Below are 19,265 nucleotides of genomic sequence, written 5' to 3' on the forward strand. Positions count from 1 at the left end.
CTTGAAAGGAAATGGAGAACCACCTGACGAAACACCTACAACGCCGTACTTAGACACTATCACCATCAAGTGAAAGAGACCAAGAAAAAGGCTCTGACACTGAGATTCGAATCTAGCTCCATTGAATAAAGGAACCTTTCACCATTGTAAAGGAATTCACCAACCCAACAGCCAGAACCAACACCATTATCCCTGCACAGGAACTCTGCAAAAACTTCTCTGACTTTGTCCATGAAAAAATCATCAAGATCTACAGCAACTTAGAACCCCAGCCATCCCCCATTCACCTTCCCAGTCTGCTACCCTCATCAACCAAAGACTACTAACACTACCAACGGACAGCATTGAGCCTTTTATCCATAGAGGACACTGCAGTATTAATCAAGACAGTCCACTTAGTGGTGCTCACAGTTCCCTACCTCCACTATATCTATAGCCTGGGAAGAGCAACGATCAGCGTTGCACTGACTTCCATCATCAACACTTACCACAAAATAGCCACCTTCCCAGATAGTTGATAACACGCCAAAATCACCGCACTCCTCAAAAAACCCTCCATTTACCCTGAAGTACTCAGCAACTACCTACCCATCTCCTTCCCAGAAAAAGTTATTGAGAACACTACACTCTAACCACCTAGAATGCCACAAACTCCTGGACAACTCGCAGTCAGCATTCCAAAACTACCACAGAACCGAAACAACCCTCCTCATTGCTACGGATAACATACTCATCCGTGGACAGACCACCGCCCTCCTCCTCCTCAACCTCTCTGCTGACTTCGGTACGGTCTCCTACCACACACTCAATGCCAGAATACACACAGAGGGAATAGAAGGAACATCATTCAAATGGTCCAGAAGAACAAAATGAGTCAGGCTCACATCATTCACATCCGATCCCAAGGACCTTATCTGCGGCGTCCCACAAGGATCATCACTCAGCCCCACACTTTTCAACATGTACATGACTCCTCTGGCTAACGTCATCGGATTTCACTAAATCACATCATCGGATTTCACTGAATCAACATCCTCTCATACGCTGAGGACACCCAGCTCATATTTTCCATCTCAGGTGACACCATCCCCATCAAGATAAACTTCAAACAATGCATAATCAGCATGGCCAATTGGACGAAAGAAAACTGTCTCAAGCTTCACACCAACAAAACTGAAGTGCTGATCTTTAGGAATAAGTACTCATCTTTGGAACGTCTCCTGGTGGCCCACCGAACTCCGACCCAGACCCACCCCCAATTGTCCAGGCTAGGAACGTAGGCCTCATCTTTGATACAAACCGCACTGTTAGAAACAGGGTCTCTAGTTGGCAGTGGTTTGCATCCTGAACAAGTCGGGACCCTTGCTCTAATCAGGGTAAGGGGATTAAACACTTTAAGGTAATCCCTGGTCAACCCTTTGGTAGCTGGGCACGAGCAGTTAGACATGTCTCAAAAAATGTGTAAAGCATTTGTACATGCACACACACAGTAACAGAGTGAAAACGCTACAAAAGAAGTCCACATCAGATATCACTTTTCAGAGGTTAAATTAGTTCAGTCCATAGAAATATATGGATGCCTCACTTTTAGCACAAAGTACCTTGGATGTATGAAAATTCAAAGACCAAACCGGAGAAGTGAGGTGCCGGTAAAGCAGGGCTATGCATCAGATCTTTACTGCCAGGGGATGTGATGTTATGCATAGGTCTCCGGACACGTGGCCTTGGTTCCTTATTGCTTGGCAATGTTGATGAAGAAATCGGTGCCCAAGAACGATGTGTCAAAAATCTAGATACGCTGCATCGACCCCACAGCTGTGAAGCAGGCGCTGCGTCAAAGTTGGAGGGGTGCATCACAGACTTTGGTGATGCAGTGCTTGAAACTCAGCTGCAGTGGTTTTTCTGATGCGCTGTGATGGAAAGCTGGGGTCTGCGGTGAAAGCAGTGGTTGATACGATGATTGCGAACCATTTTCCGGTGCTTGCAGCGTTGCTGCATTGAAGTTTGTAGCGATGCGTTGATAAAAACAGATTCTGGGAGTCTGCGTGGATTTTCTCCTTCAGTTCACCAGATTTAATTTCCAAGGGCCCAGGGTTTAGGGGCTGGATTTGGACCACTTGGCAAGACAACACTCTCAGCCGAAGAGCCCAGGCACTGCTAGGTGAAGTATTCGCTGGCCCTGAGACTTTTTTAGAAGGAGGCAAGCACTCTACATCTGCATCCCAACCCATCTTCTTCACAGACTTCAAACCATCCCAAACGCTGCCGTCCTCAACCTCCCTCACCAATTCCACACCACTCTTCAGAGAGCTCCAGTGGCTCCCCATCCAAAAGTGCTGCCAGTTCAAGCTTAACACCTATGTTCAAGTCACTACATAACACGAGACCCACATACCTTAATCATTGGCTTTGCTTCCACCAACTCACCAGACAACTTTTTTCAGCATCACTCTCACAGCCTGTTTTCACAGAAACAGAACAGGAGGTTGATCATTCTCTTACCAAGCTGCTAAATCCTGCAACAACCTCACCCAACACATCTGCATCTCATAATAACTTCTTGAATTTTGTAAAAAGCTGAAGACCTGGCTTTTCAATTAGTTTTCTTTCAAGACCATCGACACTGCCTGTGCTCAAGCCCTGCCTCACCACACACTTTCTCTCACCTATTCAGCATCTGGATACTCTTACGGGTGACAAGCAGAGCTCTATAAATCCACTTTACCGTACATTACAAGAGTCCATCTTATATCCCACCAGTTTAGGTCTCACTTGTCTGCATCATTACATGTGCTCTCACTTTGAAGGGATATTGTGTCCTTCTAGGGGTTTGAGACCTTCCGTTGCTTACCTTTCATGTGCTTCATTGTTACACTCATTTGCTGCTTTCTTTACTTCCTCTTCATTTGGCTGGAGCATTGACCAAGTACTGATTACTTCATCTGCAATAGGGTCCTTCTGCTGATGGCGCTGGGATTGAAGTACATAGTTTTTCTTCTGCTTCTTCCCTTACCATCCCCCTGTCCGTATTGCTTATTCCCCCCCCCACCTCCGACTGTGTGACTTCTTAGTCTACCCCCATATATTGCTTCTTCCCCTCCCACCCCTGCATCCGTGCCACTTCTTCCCCTCCCACCCCTGCTTCCGTTCCACTTCTTCCCCTCCTACCCCTGCATCTGTGTTGCTTCTTCCCCTCCCACCCCTGCATCTGTCGCTAATTCACATCCCACCCGTGCCGCCTATTCTCCTCACACCTGTGCTGATTCTTCCCCTCCCACCCCCCACCTGTGCCACTTCTTCCTCTCCCACCCCCCACTGTGCAGCTTCTTCCTCTCCCACCCCCCACCCGTGCCGCTTCTTCCTCTCCCACCCCCCACCCGTGCCGCTTCTTCCTCTCCCACCCCCCACCTGTGCCGCTTCTTCCTCTCCCGCTCTCCACCCGTGCCGCTTCTTCCTCATGCGCTTCTTCTTTCCCGCCTCCCCACCCGTGCCGCTTCTTCCTCTCCCACCCCTCCACCCGTGCCGCTTCTTCCTCTCCCACCCCTCCACCTGTGCTGCTTCTTCCTCCCCCAACCGTGCCGCTTCTTCCTCTCCCACCCCCCACCCGTGCCGCTACTTCCTCTCCCACCCCCGTGCCGCTTCTTCCTCTCCCACCCCCGTGCCGCTTCTTCCTCTCCCACCCCCCCACCCGTGCCGCTTCTTCCTCTCCCACCCCCCCACCCGTGCCGCTTCTTCCTCTCCCACTCCCCCACCCGTGCCGCTTCTTCCTCTCCCACCCCCCAGCCCGTGCCGCTTCTTCCTCTCCCACCCCCCACCCGTGCCGCTTCTTCCTCTCCCACCCCCCCCCACCCGTGCCGCTTCTTCCTCTCCCACCCCCCCACCCGTGCCGCTTCTTCCTCTCCCACCCCCCCACCTGTGCTGCTTCTTCCCCTCCCACCCACCTGTGCCGCTTGTTCCCCTCCCACTCCCCCACCCGTGCCGCTTCTTCCCCTCCCACCCGTGCTGCTTCTTCCCCTCCCACCCCCCACCCGAGCCGCTTCTTCCCCTCCCACCACCCACCGAGACGCTTCTTCCCCTCCCACCCCCTACCCAAGCCGCTTCTTCCCCTCCCACCCGTGCCGCTTCTTCCCCTCCCATCCCCCACCCGTCCCACTTCCTCCCAACCCCCACCCGTGCCGCTTCTTCCTCTCCCACCCCCACCCCTGCCGCTTCTTCCCCTCCCACCTGTGCCGCTTCTTCCCCTCCCTCCCACCCCCCCACCCGAGCCGCTTCTTCCCCTCCCACCCGAGCCGCTTCTTCCCCTCTCACCCCCTACCCGAGCCGCTTCTTCCCCTCCCACCCGTGCCGCTTCTTCCCCTCCCACCCCCTACCCGAGCCGCTTCTTCCCCTCCCACCAGTGCCGCTTCTTCCTCTCCCATCCCCCACCCGTCCCGCTTCCTCCCCTCCCAACCCCCACCCGTGCCGCTTCCTCTCCCACCACCACCCCTGCCGCTTCTTCCCCTCCCACCTGTGCCGCTTCTTCCCCTCCCACCCCCACCTGTGCCGCTTCTTCCACTCCCCCTCCTCCACCTGTGTTGCTTCTTCCACTCCCACCTGTGCTTCTTCCACTCCCACCTGTGCCGCTTCTTCCTTCCCACCCGAGCTGCTTCCTCCCCTCCCATCCCCCACCCGTGCCGCTTCCTCCCCTCCCATCCCCCACCCGTGCGCTTCCTCCCCTCCCAACTCCTGTGTGTGACCTGCGTTGGTTGTTTTTTTTGCTTGAATACCACCTGCCCTTTCGTTATCCACCTCTACCCGATTGTCAAAGCCGATAGGTCGTCCATAGACGAGGCCTATTGGCTTTCCCAGTGTTGTTAATTAAAAGCTGCCAAGAAGGCAACCCTGCAAAGACTATTCTCCCCTTCCGTGCGTAGCAACCAATGCGCAACAGAAGTGGGGCGTCTCGGTGTGGTGCTGTCGCTAGTGGGAGCTCTGTTATCATGCTACGTGTCTGTTGTAAGGGGCACACAATGTGTTCTGTTCTGCCTGTTGTGGAGGACAGTCAGCGCACACAAGCCACGTTATCACCATCACGCTGCTGCAGCAGGTGTTGTGCCAACACAGCAGCCTTCTTAATGTGGTGACTGGTGACCCCGAAGTGTGTGCTCTTTATCTGTGTCTTTAGGTAGCGAATCTTGCTCAATGGCATTGGAGCGCTTCACATTAGCACCAGAAAATGTTACACGTTTTGTTCTTTTTTTTTGGCCGCGGAAAGAGTAAGTGATTTGCCCAGAATCACGGGATGCTGAGCCCAGGCCGGCATTCAAGCTCGCTCCCCAATTCCAAACACGGGAGCCATTAGTTCTAGCCAGAAGGCCACATGTCTTCCACTTTGATGCGCGACTTGATCTGGGTTTGATGCGCGACTTGATCTGGGTTTCTTGTGAAGGCTGCTTTCCTCTGTATCTGTTGTGAACCTATTCAGTGTCGTATGAAATAGACATGTCATACAGGCGGCTGTGAATGATCGAATAGCATATAAAATACGAGCATTTGTAACATTGTTAGACGTTGGCTGACAAGCCTGTCGTGGAGACATTCGGGTCCAGCAAGCCGGATCCTCACCAGATCACTGAACTCGACTCCCTACCCAGGGACTGGACAAGAAAGAAGTGTGGGCAGAAGCAGGGGAACCCAGGTAAGCGAAAAGGCAGCGACCGTATGGGAGGGGACAAGCTCCCCAGAAGGGGACGAACGCCAGGGATAGAAGGATTTAACTAATAAACAGACTAGTCAAAAAACATTGGCGTCTGTGTGTTAATTCTCCAATGGGCCGTTACATAATAGCACGACAGCGCGTTATAATAATACATTTTAAAAAATACAAAATCCATGTGGTGTGCCAGGAGTACGCGTTCTCATCTTCTCTGCCTTGGCGCTGTGCATAGTGTTTTTTTGATTTTGCTATTCAGGCTCTGACAGTAAAACAAGAGGAATGGGTCTCGTTTACAGCGCCGTACTACTGTGAAACGCTTCTTTTCTTAGGGAAGTGTTTCTATATTTTGTTTACCCTATAACATTGATATCTCTCCTTGTCGTGTAGACCGTCCTTGCAGAAAGAGCTTTTATTTTGCCATCAAAGACTAGCCTAACATTTAAAACGTTTTAGATGGAATACTGCTTTGTGACAGTGCGATATTGTCAAATAATAAGTAGCAGGGGTTTCTTACAAAAGCTTAAAAATTCCACCTTCTGTCTGAACCAGAAGCGGATGGAAAGGACATGTTTGAGTCGTTTCTAATATTCTTTTTTTTCTTTGTAGGTTCCTTTCCAGGATGCGCTCGATTTGGTTCGCCCAAGAAAAGTCTTCCTTCGGAAAGGCTTTGCCTACGTCCCGCACCAGGATATTGTTGCTATTGTCCTAAACGACTTCAGAACCAAGCTTTCAAAGGCACTGGCGGTAAGTGCATCCCGTCACGTTTTGCCTGCCCCAAATATCGATTTAAACTGTATTTTTTCTTTAATTTACCAGTCACAATCTCGTGAAGCCGCCGTTCTGAGACTCGTTTCCTGGTTATCTCCGTAAAATGAAATGGAAACCCACTTGCAGAGCTCGGAAGAGGAAACGTGAAACCTCCCGCGGCGCGTGGCTAAGCCTGTAGAGATTAACTTTAAATAGCACTTTATCTCGCGGTATGGTGTAACATGGCGGGCTCCTGTACGGATATTGTACAAAGGACGCCGCTCTTGAGCGCAGCTCCCACTGAAAATTGAATATGCAGCGCGGCGCGTGCCGCAAACATGCCTTTTGTGGCTCTCTCGTGCGAGCAGCTGTAAGTGGTGAGAGGCCAACAATTGAAGGGGAAATGGAAATCTGAAGTATTTCTATTCCATGGGAGGTTTCTAAGAACTCTCTCTGATCGCACCTCTGTTGATGAATGTAGGCTGATCCAGTCATGTTTAAAGTACAGTCATAGGATTGATTGCGTAATTGTGTTAAGATTTTAGATTCGACTGTAAACAAAACAAATACTTTGTAAATATAGATCTTGGTTCCTCTACAAGCATCCTAAACTATTAAGTTAACATAATTTTGAATTGTAATGGTTTGTACGCAAACAATTTACCATTATTCGCTAACCACTGATGAAACCTAATCTATAAAGCAGACTAATTTTGAGAAGTGCAACTATTTTAATTCATACAGTGCAGGAAAGGCGGGTTTGGGCAAGGAGAACACTGTATGAGGAATAAGATGTTGACCAGAATACAAAGATATACATATTGGTAAGGAACATGTAATGGGGGAGTGAAAACAGTTATGCTATCGAAGTAGTGCGATTAAATGGTGACTAAGTTAATGAAAATGCCCTTGGCCGACTTGAACAATATTGGTAGAAGATGGGTAAAGGGGGACATGTTGGATAGGTTTTAGAACTATCAAAACAATCTTTCCTATTTGAGCTTTTTTTCCAATTAGAATCGAGAAAATGGAAAAGGCGATTAACTGAAAAAGAAAGTATTAGCAGCTTTACTTGAATAGCAGTATGGTGGGAGGTGACCAGGTGTAATAAACAGGGGTTGCTTTCACAGTTTAGGGGCAGACTATGGTTCACGTCTCTTTAGTCCACCATTATAGTGGAGGAATCTTCCAGTAGTTAAGCACGTACATCTTTGAGGTGAGTAGGCAGAAACTTTGCTTCGTAATCAGACTTGGTGGTTTCCAGCCTAGAATTTACAGTCTGCCTTAGTCTTTGTAAAGAGGGAAATTGTTGTATTCTTTCTTTTACGTTCGTGATTAAACCACCAGCAACAGTTTGCAGGTGATAGTCTGTTTTGAAAGATGCTAAAGTAGGTGATGTTAGAGTACTTGCTGCAACAATATTGATTCTACAGTCATAAGTGCAGACCTTCAATTACCTTTAAAGGGCCTGAGCAACCAGTACTCAGTGTAGAGACTCAAGTCCTATCCACAGCAGTCAACAGAGTCTATAATCTCACATTCATTCTTTGCTACAGCTCACACAACCTCTCTTCACTTGTGTAAGCGGATTATTTAAAACCCACTGGTGCAGGGATCACCCTTTGTCCACGGGTTCTTAACAATTAAGCAGGAATTGACACTGGAGTGAAGTACAAACCAAGGGTAATTTATTAGCATTCATGAATGGGGCCTCATCCGACAAGCACCATAGAGATACTCTAGGGGGAAGCACACTGAACGGTTGTTACATGGGTTTTTATAGCAAAACATCACAAACCAGGGACGCCCAGAGGTAAATAGAGCTTTGGGAAGAACACACACATTAGGTAACGGTAAGAATCAACAGCCTTGGTGTCTTGTGCAATTGTCGCGTCTTAAGGCTGCACAACAAGATATGCTATCTGAGTCAACTTTGCTTGAGGCTTTACCATCGTCTGAAAAACCCAGAGCAGATACCCGCTGTTCTTTTGCGCTGACTCTGCATGTATACTAAGCTTACAATGCCCCAATCTAGATTCTTTTACTCATGTTTATGCAGATGCTGTATCAATGATAGAGCCGGGCTGGAATTAGTGCAGGGGTGAAAAACGGATGAGGCATAGCTTAATCAAAAAACAAGAGAATCAGATTTTACATTTTAACACACTGACCTATAGCAGTCTAGGAGAGCATCTTCTATTCAGACCCTCCAGGATTTCGCGATTTGCAAAAAAATTGCGAAATCGTCCGTTTTATTAAAATGCCGCGATTTTTACAAAACGGCCCGCAAAATTTGAAAAATGTGATCCATGCCGGGATTTATTTCTGCATTCTCGATGGCACAGATATTTTAAATGTGGGGAAACAATTTGTTTGTAATCCCTTGGTCTTCCTTCCATAATAGATAGTGTTTCCTTAGTAGTATATCGCCCTCAAGTGGTTATTTACAGAATTACGCTGCAGATTATTATAAGAGGAGTTTAAAAAGTGCTCAGACCTGGAAACCAAGAAAACTGACAATAAACAGGTCTTAAGTGCTGCAAACAAAACCTGCTCTACTTGTTACTGTAATGGAGGCCACCCTCGCAACGCTGCAAGTGGGGGGGGAAACATGCGGGAGACACCTTTTAACTGAGCAGCCGAAGCCTACAGGTTGGCCAAGGAGGGAGGGCTGTTTATTCTAGTGTTTTTGTGACTGAGCTACTTCATCTAGTGTTTTTGTTACAGTCCGTGCCTGTGTTTCATCCCCCAGGAGCATAGCAGCCATGATCCTGGTATCCCCCCTCCCCCCTCCCTCTCCTCCACCCCCTTCTTTGAATGCTGCAGGCCAGTAAGGAGTCTGCAGGCAGGGAACAAGAGGGCCCCACTCTAGACCTGTCGGCAATTGAGGCACAGTTGCGCCACCCTGGAGGCCTCTTTAAATGGTAAGGTCCAGTAATTGCGGACTTCCCCCTAAAAAGTTCAGACGGTGCCACCCCCTCAGATAGGTGGAGCACACTGCGGCCAGCGTGGGACAACAGCACCAGCCAGAGAAGGACAGGAAAAGGGGGCATTGGAAGTGGAAGGCTCATGAGGTAAATCTTTCTGAGGCAGGAGGGGGCATAACTCATGAGGGAATGAGCACAGACATTAAAGGACCTTTAGAGGGACCTCTGGACTGTTTTTTGAGGAAACAGAGTGCTCCGAGGGAGTGTATCTGTACCGCAGACCTGTGGAGGGCACAGTTGGATGGTGGAAACCACTGAGAGGAGCAGAAGGGAGTAGTGGAGGCAGGAGCCCCCATATGCACTGCCCAGGACTAAGGGAGCCTCCAGGCACACAGGCAATTCAGAATTCTTGTGTGAAGGGCACATGTAGCCCAACACAAGCAATGAATGTGAGAAGTTGGCCTGATATGCAGTGCTCACTATTCTAGTGATCACTATGTATCAGTCCAAACGACCCTTATTGATTGGTTGTAAGTCAACCTTATAGACCAGCTATCCTAGTAGCATGGACAAGAGCAGTCTTTAGGCTAAACTCTAGAGGGCGTGTTAAGCCAGCTGTTATACCATCACATATACCCCTTGAACACTAAGTGAAAGGACACCACACAAGTTGTTATGAAAATAAAAGGATATTTATTTATAACACAACAGCCCTGGACTCTTTATGAGGACAGGGCGCTAAGCACGATACAAAGCTCTTAAAGAAATACTGAAAGTCGCACAATTTACGCAAATGCCCGAGGGGCACGGAAAACCATATACTACAAAAGTGGAATGCGAAATTACTAGCAAGTAAGTACTACTCTCAAAGACTTTGGAATCGCTAGGCCTAATATGCTGAACCCTTAGATTAGAAGCAGGAGGTCTAGGAACGCCGTGTGCAGAGTGGGAACTCTCACGCGTAATGCGGGACAAAGTCTATGGATACTAGTAAATGCAAAAGTTAGTGTTCTCGGGCGAACCCGACTAGGTAGTTCAAAAACGAAAGTGGATCTAGACACTTAGAGAGTTGGTCTACGCTGGAGCACCGGGGTACTCGGTTTACCTAGCCCAGGGGCTGCGGCTGCATAGGGTTCAAGTGTCGTCGGGAATCCTCGTTGACGAACCAGGAGCCTGAAGTGGAAGTTGCTGGCAGGCGACCAGTGAAGATGTTCCGGGCCGATCCAAGGACTGGATCAGCTGAAGAGGGTACCTGTAAGCAGAGGGGACCAAGTTCTGAATCACTAGCCAGTGATTAGATGGGCACCAGGATGGCACCGGATGAAGTCACCTCGACCAGGTGAGTGGGCGACGCTGGGCTCTGCAGTCTCTCGGACCAGGAGGCGTTGTCGGCGACCAGGATGGAGGTGCGAGCTGTCCCACGAAGGTTTCTGCTGTCGGCGATGCTGGACCCAGGATTGGGGCAACAACTCTTGGCAAATGCAAGCCCACGCGGTGGACTCAAAATGGCGTCTGGAGTGGACCAGGAGGGTCCGGGGTGCTCCTCTGTTGGAGGGGAGCAAGGGCCAGTCTGGAGCAACCAGACCAGCGATGGAAGTGTCGTAGTTCGTCGTCAAGAGGGCTACAAGCCAGCAGGCAAGTGGCCGGACAGCGCGGTGAGCAGCAAAGAGCAGAAGGGCCCCACGCAGATCTCGTGGATGCTGGGGGGCTGGACTTCGGTGCTGGAGCGGCTCAGGGTTAGGGCTTCTCAAACCCCAAAGCACTCACTCGAGGATCCCTTGGCGGTCGTGCTGGATAAGCGTAGTGCAGTTCTGAAGATGGCCGGTCCCTCGAGGTCTCGTCACACCCACGAATCTCAGCTGGGCTGATGATGTAGGTAGAGGTCCTAGGTGCCAGGGAAGCCGGGTCTCGTCGTGCTGGTCGGTCTGGTTCCGGAGGAAGGACGTGCAGCAAACCGCAGGTTACTTAGTTGGTGCCCGCAGATGCAGGGTGACTACTCCTTAGTCACAAGGGAGAAATCTTAGGAAGAAGTCTTGAGTTCCTTTCGTAGAAAGTATTTTCAGGATTCAAAGATGATCTAATTTGGAAGGGTCCCCGCTCCCACCTTTATACTAAAGAAAGGGGCTGGTACGGGACTAGGTCCTGCCCATGGGTGGGACCAGGAAGGGGGGTGGTTACACCCCTCTCCCATGCCGGACTTTCCCCAGCTCAGGGGCTGGTGTGCCCCTGGAACTGGTTCAAACTGGCAGATGCACAGTGAGCACCAGGGTGCCACTTGCAGTCACCTTCCTATTCAGCCCTGCCTACCTAGGATACACAAAACCCTGTCTGGGATGGTGCTAGCACCGCCCCTGACAGGAAACCCTTTGTCCAAGCTCCCCTCGCTGGAAGGACTCCCAGCTGCAGGGGGTCAGACTTGTGTCTGTGGTGGCAGCATCACTTTTGTGATGCTGAGGCTCGAGTTAACTTTAACCGGGGTTCACAGTTACATACATGTCGTGTCCCTCTAGAAGGGTGGAATGCTAACCCCGTCGCCAGAATTGGCGAGGGGTTAGTATTCCAATTCGTATGACACCTTACTCGACATGTTTTGATAAAGCGATACCAAAGATAGCAAATAACCGCGAGGATTATAATGCACTAAAGAGTATTTGGTACGCGTTATTATAGAACAGCTATAAGGACTTGGTTCCGCAAGCTGCAGACGGGCTCAGCTCATGCCAGAGCACCATCTCACATAATTCCAAGCACTCTGCCTTCAGGATTGTTAAGGCCTGCCATAGGAGTGACTGATAGGAATACATGTGTCTATTTTAGGGTTAGATATAGGTATACTATATCTACAGCAAAGGGTGATTACACCGCTTTGCCCCAGCTGTCGTGCAGCCAGTTGTGTCAGATTTAGATGGCCAGCCAGGGGTGGCATAATACATGCTGCAGCCCCTGGTAGGCCCTGGGTAAACCTATGCCCTGAGTTACAGGGTCTGATAAGGTGGCCCAGTACCAATTGGTTAATGCACCTAAGGTACACGTGTCAATTTAGTGAGAGAACAGCAAGGCTGTGGGTCTGATTAGCAGGCCCACAGCCAGAGAAGTTGTAAACCAGTGAAGCAAAAAGCAAAAATCTGGGGTGATCATAGGATTGCAGACCCTACTCTCCTACAATGAAGATATCCGGTCAGGTGTGGCTGTCTAGTAGGAGCAAGAGATGGCGGAGAAGGACAGGGCACCTCCTTCCTCAAGAACATCCCTGGATGAGAAGGCAAGGACACTGCACTCTTTTGTAGATGGCAAGGGTGATGAGGGGAGTACTGGAGATGGTGGGGACAGAAAAGCTATATGGTCAGCTGTAGTATTGGTCGTTAAGCATAGTGGTAGGGTGAGCGAAGGGATAGAGTAGAAGGCAAGGGTTAAGGTTGTTCTGCATGGCAAGAGTAGGCCCGGACGTATGTTAAATCTACATTTCAATCAATACCGTTCAGTTGCAGGAAGTACTATTGCAGAGCCAACTTTATGTAGACAGAGCCATGTCGATGGGCTGTGCATTGCACGAGCAGCTTTCACAAAGTTAAGCCAGTCATTGAGTCATTGTACAAGTGCGTGCACAGTGACTTGATAGGTACAGTGCTGGTAGTTGACAGCAGGGTGAGTTTATAAGTGTTTGTGTTTTAGCACAGAGATTAGATAAGATCATGGTTCTGTTAGGATGATTGCAGGAATGGACAGAGAGCGAAATTGTGATTGCTAACTTGCATGGCTACTACCTGGATTTTTGTAGGAGTGAATCAGTAGTCTGCAGGGGGTTAAGGGACCGCATAGATTGTGCACATTTAACTGTACCACTGTGTCTCTTAATGCATGATTCAGAAAAGGGGGTGGTGATGAACAGAGTGTCTGAATTAAGCAGACCACTCTTACCCAGTCCAAAGATCAGGGCTTGATCCATCACCGTTTTTTAGCTCACTGCACCATCCCAGCTCAGAAATTGGCTATATGCAAATTAGTCTGACCCTGGCCCAGTGCATCATGGGAACAGGGCAGACCAAACTACCAAGCCAATTCTTATACTGGGAAGGAAACAAGCTACCGGGGACCGGTTTCTGGCATTTCAGCCGTCTTCGGCCCGGCTTGCTTGAATCCTGATGGTGCAATGAGCAAGGGACTCACATCTGAGTATACCCTTCCACGCTTATGGTGGACAAAAATGATTCAGAAAAGGGGGTGGTGATGAACAGAGTGTCTGAATTAAGCAGACCACTCTTACCCAGTCCAAAGATCAGGGCTTGATCCATCACCGTTTTTTAGCTCACTGCACCATCCCAGCTCAGAAATTGGCTATATGCAAATTAGTCTGACCCTGGCCCAGTGCATCATGGGAACAGGGCAGACCAAACTACCAAGCCAATTCTTATACTGGGAAGGAAACAAGCTACCGGGGACCGGTTTCTGGCATTTCAGCCGTCTTCGGCCCGGCTTGCTTGAATCCTGATGGTGCAATGAGCAAGGGACTCACATCTGAGTATACCCTTCCACGCTTATGGTGGACAAAAATGATTCAGAAAAGGGGGTGGTGATGAACAGAGTGTCTGAATTAAGCAGACCACTCTTACCCAGTCCAAAGATCAGGGCTTGATCCATCACCGTTTTTTAGCTCACTGCACCATCCCAGCTCAGAAATTGGCTATATGCAAATTAGTCTGACCCTGGCCCAGTGCATCATGGGAACAGGGCAGACCAAACTACCAAGCCAATTCTTATACTGGGAAGGAAACAAGCTACCGGGGACCGGTTTCTGGCATTTCAGCCGTCTTCGGCCCGGCTTGCTTGAATCCTGATGGTGCAATGAGCAAGGGACTCACATCTGAGTATACCCTTCCACGCTTATGGTGGACAAAAATGATTCAGAAAAGGGGGTGGTGATGAACAGAGTGTCTGAATTAAGCAGACCACTCTTACCCAGTCCAAAGATCAGGGCTTGATCCATCACCGTTTTTTAGCTCACTGCACCATCCCAGCTCAGAAATTGGCTATATGCAAATTAGTCTGACCCTGGCCCAGTGCATCATGGGAACAGGGCAGACCAAACTACCAAGCCAATTCTTATACTGGGAAGGAAACAAGCTACCGGGGACCGGTTTCTGGCATTTCAGCCGTCTTCGGCCCGGCTTGCTTGAATCCTGATGGTGCAATGAGCAAGGGACTCACATCTGAGTATACCCTTCCACGCTTATGGTGGACAAAAATGATTCAGAAAAGGGGGTGGTGATGAACAGAGTGTCTGAATTAAGCAGACCACTCTTACCCAGTCCAAAGATCAGGGCTTGATCCATCACCGTTTTTTAGCTCACTGCACCATCCCAGCTCAGAAATTGGCTATATGCAAATTAGTCTGATCCTGGCCCAGTGCATCATGGGAACAGGGCAGACCAAACTACCAAGCCAATTCTTATACTGGGAAGGAAACAAGCTACCGGGGACCGGTTTCTGGCATTTCAGCCGTCTTCGGCCCGGCTTGCTTGAATCCTGATGGTGCAATGAGCAAGGGACTCACATCTGAGTATACCCTTCCACGCTTATGGTGGACAAAAATGATTCAGAAAAGGGGGTGGTGATGAACAGAGTGTCTGAATGCATGAAGCATTGTACAAATGCATGGACAGTGACTGGATAGGTAGAGCGCTGTTAGTTGACAGCAGGGTCTGAGCCCCTCTTTTTATACAGTAAATGTCTTGGTTCTCTGAATGCAGAGAGTGTCTGTGCGGAGCCAAAACCAGTTCTGTGCTCTCTGGTACAGCTGCCCGGCAGGAGGTGGAGACAGCATTGTGGAAGGTAGACCAGGCCCATTCAGGTGAAAGGAAATCTCCTCCCCCTACACTAAATGCAGCCCAGGTCTATTCAGCCCAGCCCTGACTCATCAGGCTCTCTGCTCCTCCTCAGCCCCATACACTCCAAACCCCGACAGTCAATCCACATATTAGCAGAGGCACACTAGATGGCAAAGCAAGAAAAGACCTACTTTCTAAAAGTGGCATTTTCAAACACAGAATGTAAATATTACCCTCACTCAAAGATGCATTTTAACATTCTGAGTTCAGGCATACTAAACTTTATTTTTCGATTTTGTTCCCAGGGGTAGTTATGTTTATAAAATGTTATAAGCAAACTCCCGATTTTATCCTATGGGAACAGATAGCCTTGCAATAGTGAAAAACGAATTTGGCAGTATTTAACTATCAGGACATGCCACACACACCAGGGCATGTCCCACCTTTCACATACCGCACCCTGCCCACAGGGGGTACCTTGGGTCTACCTTAGGGGTGACTGACCTGTAAGAAAAGGGAAGGTTAGGGCCTGGCAAGTGGGTACACTTGCCAGGTCGCCATGGCAGTTAACAAACTACGCACAGGCACTGCGGTGGCAGGTTCGAGACATCTTTTCAGGGCGAATTAAGTGGGTGGCACAATCAGTGCTGCAGGCCCTCTAGTAGCATTTGATTTACCACCCCTGGCACACTTAGGGCACTTTACTAGGGACCTAATAGTGAATCAACTATGCCAATCAGGGAGTCAATCATAATAACAATTTACACAGGGAGCACTTGCACCTTGACACTGATCAGCAGTGACAAAGTGCCCAAAGCATCCAAGCCAGCAAAAACAAAATCCAGCACAGCATAAAAAAATACAGGAGGTAGAGGCAAAAAGCCAGGGGAAACCACGCCAAAGATGCCAAGTCTAACAGGCCCCAGTCCGTGCAGTGATTTATGGGCCAGACAGAGAGGATTGCACCTGCAGCGTTGTCGGACTGGTAGTCAGTGGATGTTCCTGATGGCTCCTCTAGCAGATTCAGATTTAGGAATTTTGAAAAGGAAGAGAGCAGCTGCATTCTGCAGAGTCTGAAGCCTTTTCGGGGGACCTGATGCGAGGTTAAGGTAGAGGCTGTTGCAGTAATCGATCCTTGAGAGTACAAGTGCAATGATCACTGTTTTCAAAAGCTCAGGAGGCAGAAATGTTTCAATCTTTTTTACGAGCCTCAAAGAACAAAATGAGGCAGATGTAATTTTGTTTACTTGGTTCTTGAGCTTCAACTCTTTATTTAACAGAAAGCCAAGATTTTTCACTTTGTTTGTAGGTTCAGGAAGTAGGCCCAACTCAGGCAGCCACCATTCTGGCGTCCAAAATGAGGGCTTGTTGCCAAAAATGATGACCTCAGTTTTAGCGGCATTCAGTTGAATACAATTGTTGTCCATCCAGTTGCTCACATTGCTCATGCAGGTCCTAAATGCTGAGCCAGAATTTATTTCGGATTTTGCTAGTGGCACCATAGTTTGAGTGTTGTCAGCGTATGATGCGAAGGAGTAGCCCAGATTTTTGATAATTGTCGCCAGTGGCGTGACAAAGGTTGAACAGTGTTGGGCTCCGTGCCAATCCCTGGGGGACTCCACAGGGCAGGGAGAAGGGCCTAGATGTGTAGTTGCTCAACGCAACCCTGTGTGGTCTGTTGGCCAGGAAGGATTGGAGGAGATCTAGTGCTGTAGCCTCAATCCCCAGACTCCGCATACGGTCAACCAGAATCTCATGGTTGACCGTATCAAATGCCATGGAGAGGTCCAACAAAATCAGAGCCGACGTCCCTTCTTTATCAAGCGTTTCCCAGCTAACTTCAGCGCAGATTCTGTACTCCGGTTTTACCTGAGCCTGTGCTGTGTATCGTCCAATAGAGAGTTTTCCTTTATGTTCTCTGCTTTGATCATTCATTACTTTCTCCGCCAACTTGGCGGCGAAGGGGTGTCTTGTTATGGGGCGATAGTTGTTCAGGGCCAGAGCATTCAGATGTCCTTTTTTAACAGGGGCAGAACAGAGACAAGTTTCCAATGTTGGTGAAAAAAAACCCTGCAAACATATTGTTAAAAGTTTGCCCCAAATTTTGTGCCATTTGTGCTGGAATCATGTGCATTATTTTTGGAGGACGGGGGTCTTGCAGGGCGCCAGATTTAACTGATGGAATTAACTTTGTAAGTTGTTCTTCTGAATGGGGCCTTAAAGTTGGAGAATCTGGTTTGACCTAGGAATAGTTTAATTTACTATTCCAACTCTAGCCTACGTACAGAAGGGAAGGTGTTGGAATAGTAAATCACACTATTCTTTAGTCGTGGTAACGACTTGTTTTGTTAAAGCAGTGATGTAAATGTATTGCGGTGTTTTGACCGCGTTAAGGTCGTTTCCCATTGAAAGGCTGTCCTCCCTGCAGTAAGTTTGTTAACAATGTTGGCAGCCTTTTCTTGAAAGAACTTTGCCAAAGCATCACAAACATTTTGATTTATTACTTCAGTGTTGGGCCTTGCTGGTACTACCAGTTTTTTATAACTAGAAAAAGTTTTGTTTGCGTCACAGGCTGATTTTATCTGCTCAGTGTAATAGGAAGTTTTCACTGCTATGAAACTTACTTATGTTCGGCTAATTTATTTTTGTAGATAATGTTCTCCTCAACCTCATAATTTTTTCTCCATTTCTGGTCCGTGCCTACGGCAGTCCTGTCTTGATGTACGAAGGTTTTCATTGTACCGTGGCTGGGAGACTTTCTTAGCTGCGGTTTTTGGTTTGAGCAATCAATCAGGGGAATTGTAAGCGCGCTACTCACCCGTGAGGGTCTCAAGGCTCTGCGGAAGGGGGAAGAGGGTGGTGCCCAGATCTGTTTAGCCGAAGAACCAGGTCTTGAGAGTCTCCGTGCCGGTAGCTCGTTCCAGGTCTTGGCTGCAATTTGAGAGAAGGATCTTCCGCCTGCTCCGGCTCTGTGGATGTGCGGGGTTTCGCCCAGTGAGAGGTTGGCAGATCGGAGATTTCTTTTTGGTACGTGGAAGTTCATTCTGTCGTTGAGGTATTTGGGTCCGTCGTCGTATAGGCATTTAAAGGCGTGAGTGAGGATTTTAAAGGTGCCTCTTTTCTCCACGTGGAGCCAGTGGGAGTCTATGTAGGTGTTGGCTGATGTGTTCGTGCCGCAGGATGCCGAGGGTGTGTTTGGCCGCGGTGTTCTGTATTGTCTGGAGTTTGTGGAGTAGGGACTTGTTGATGCCGAGGAAGTGTGTTTCCGTAGTCCAGTCTGCTGGTGATGAGTGCGTGGGTGACTGTCTTCCTTGATTTCGGGGGATCCATTTGAAGGTCTTGCGAAGGAGGCAGAGGGTGTTGAAGAAGCTAGAGGTGACGGCGTTGATCTGTCGGTTCATGGTGAGTGATGCGTCGAGTTTGATGCTGCGGTTATTGGCGTGGCCTGAGGGGGTGGATGGGCTTCCAAAGGCAGTCAGGCACCAGGTGTTGTCCCATGCAGAGGGGTGGTTCCAAGGATGAGGACTTCTGTTTTCTCAGCATTGAGCTTCAGGCAGCTGTTGGTCATCCAGATTGCGACGTCTTGCATTCCTTTCTGGAAGTTAGAGTGTGGCGGTGGTGGGATTTCTGGTGAGGGAGAGGATGAGCTGAGTGTCCTCTGCGTAGGATACGATGTTGACTGTGATGTCGGACAATGACTGCGCGGGGGGCATGTAGATGTTGAAGAGGGTCCGGCTCAGTGGTGACCCCTGTGGGACAAAGCAGGGGATTTTCGTGGGATCAGGGAGGAAGGGTGGCAGTCTGATTCTTTGGCTCCTTCCGATGAGGAATGATCGGATCCAGTCTAGGGCTGTTCCTTGTATGCGGGCGTCATGCAGTCGGGCGATTAGTGAGCGGTCAGAGACGGTGTCGAAGGCCGCTGACAGGTTGAGTACGATGAGGGCTGTGGAGTGGCCACGGTCCAGGAGGGTGCGGATGTCATCCGTGGTGGCGAGTAGGGCGGTCTTCGTGCCGTGGTTGCTTCGGAATCCGTAATGGGACAGGTCGAGGAAGGAGTTCTCTTCGATGAAT

The 19,265-nt window shown here is 49.2% G+C and overlaps 1 protein-coding gene across 1 annotated transcript in view; it reads left to right on the top strand.

Moving 5' to 3' along the window:
• Positions 1-19,265, top strand: part of PRIM2 (DNA primase subunit 2) — a 761,949-nt gene that overhangs the window by 232,387 nt on the left and 510,297 nt on the right. The window contains exon 7 of the mRNA XM_086925646.1: positions 6,302-6,439. Within this exon, the coding sequence (XP_086781772.1) occupies positions 6,302-6,439 (138 nt within the window). The remainder of the gene's footprint in view (positions 1-6,301; positions 6,440-19,265) is intronic.

The sequence above is a fragment of the Lissotriton vulgaris genome, chromosome 6 (assembly GCF_964263255.1).
Source record: "Lissotriton vulgaris chromosome 6, aLisVul1.2, whole genome shotgun sequence".
NCBI lineage: Eukaryota > Metazoa > Chordata > Amphibia > Caudata > Salamandridae > Lissotriton > Lissotriton vulgaris.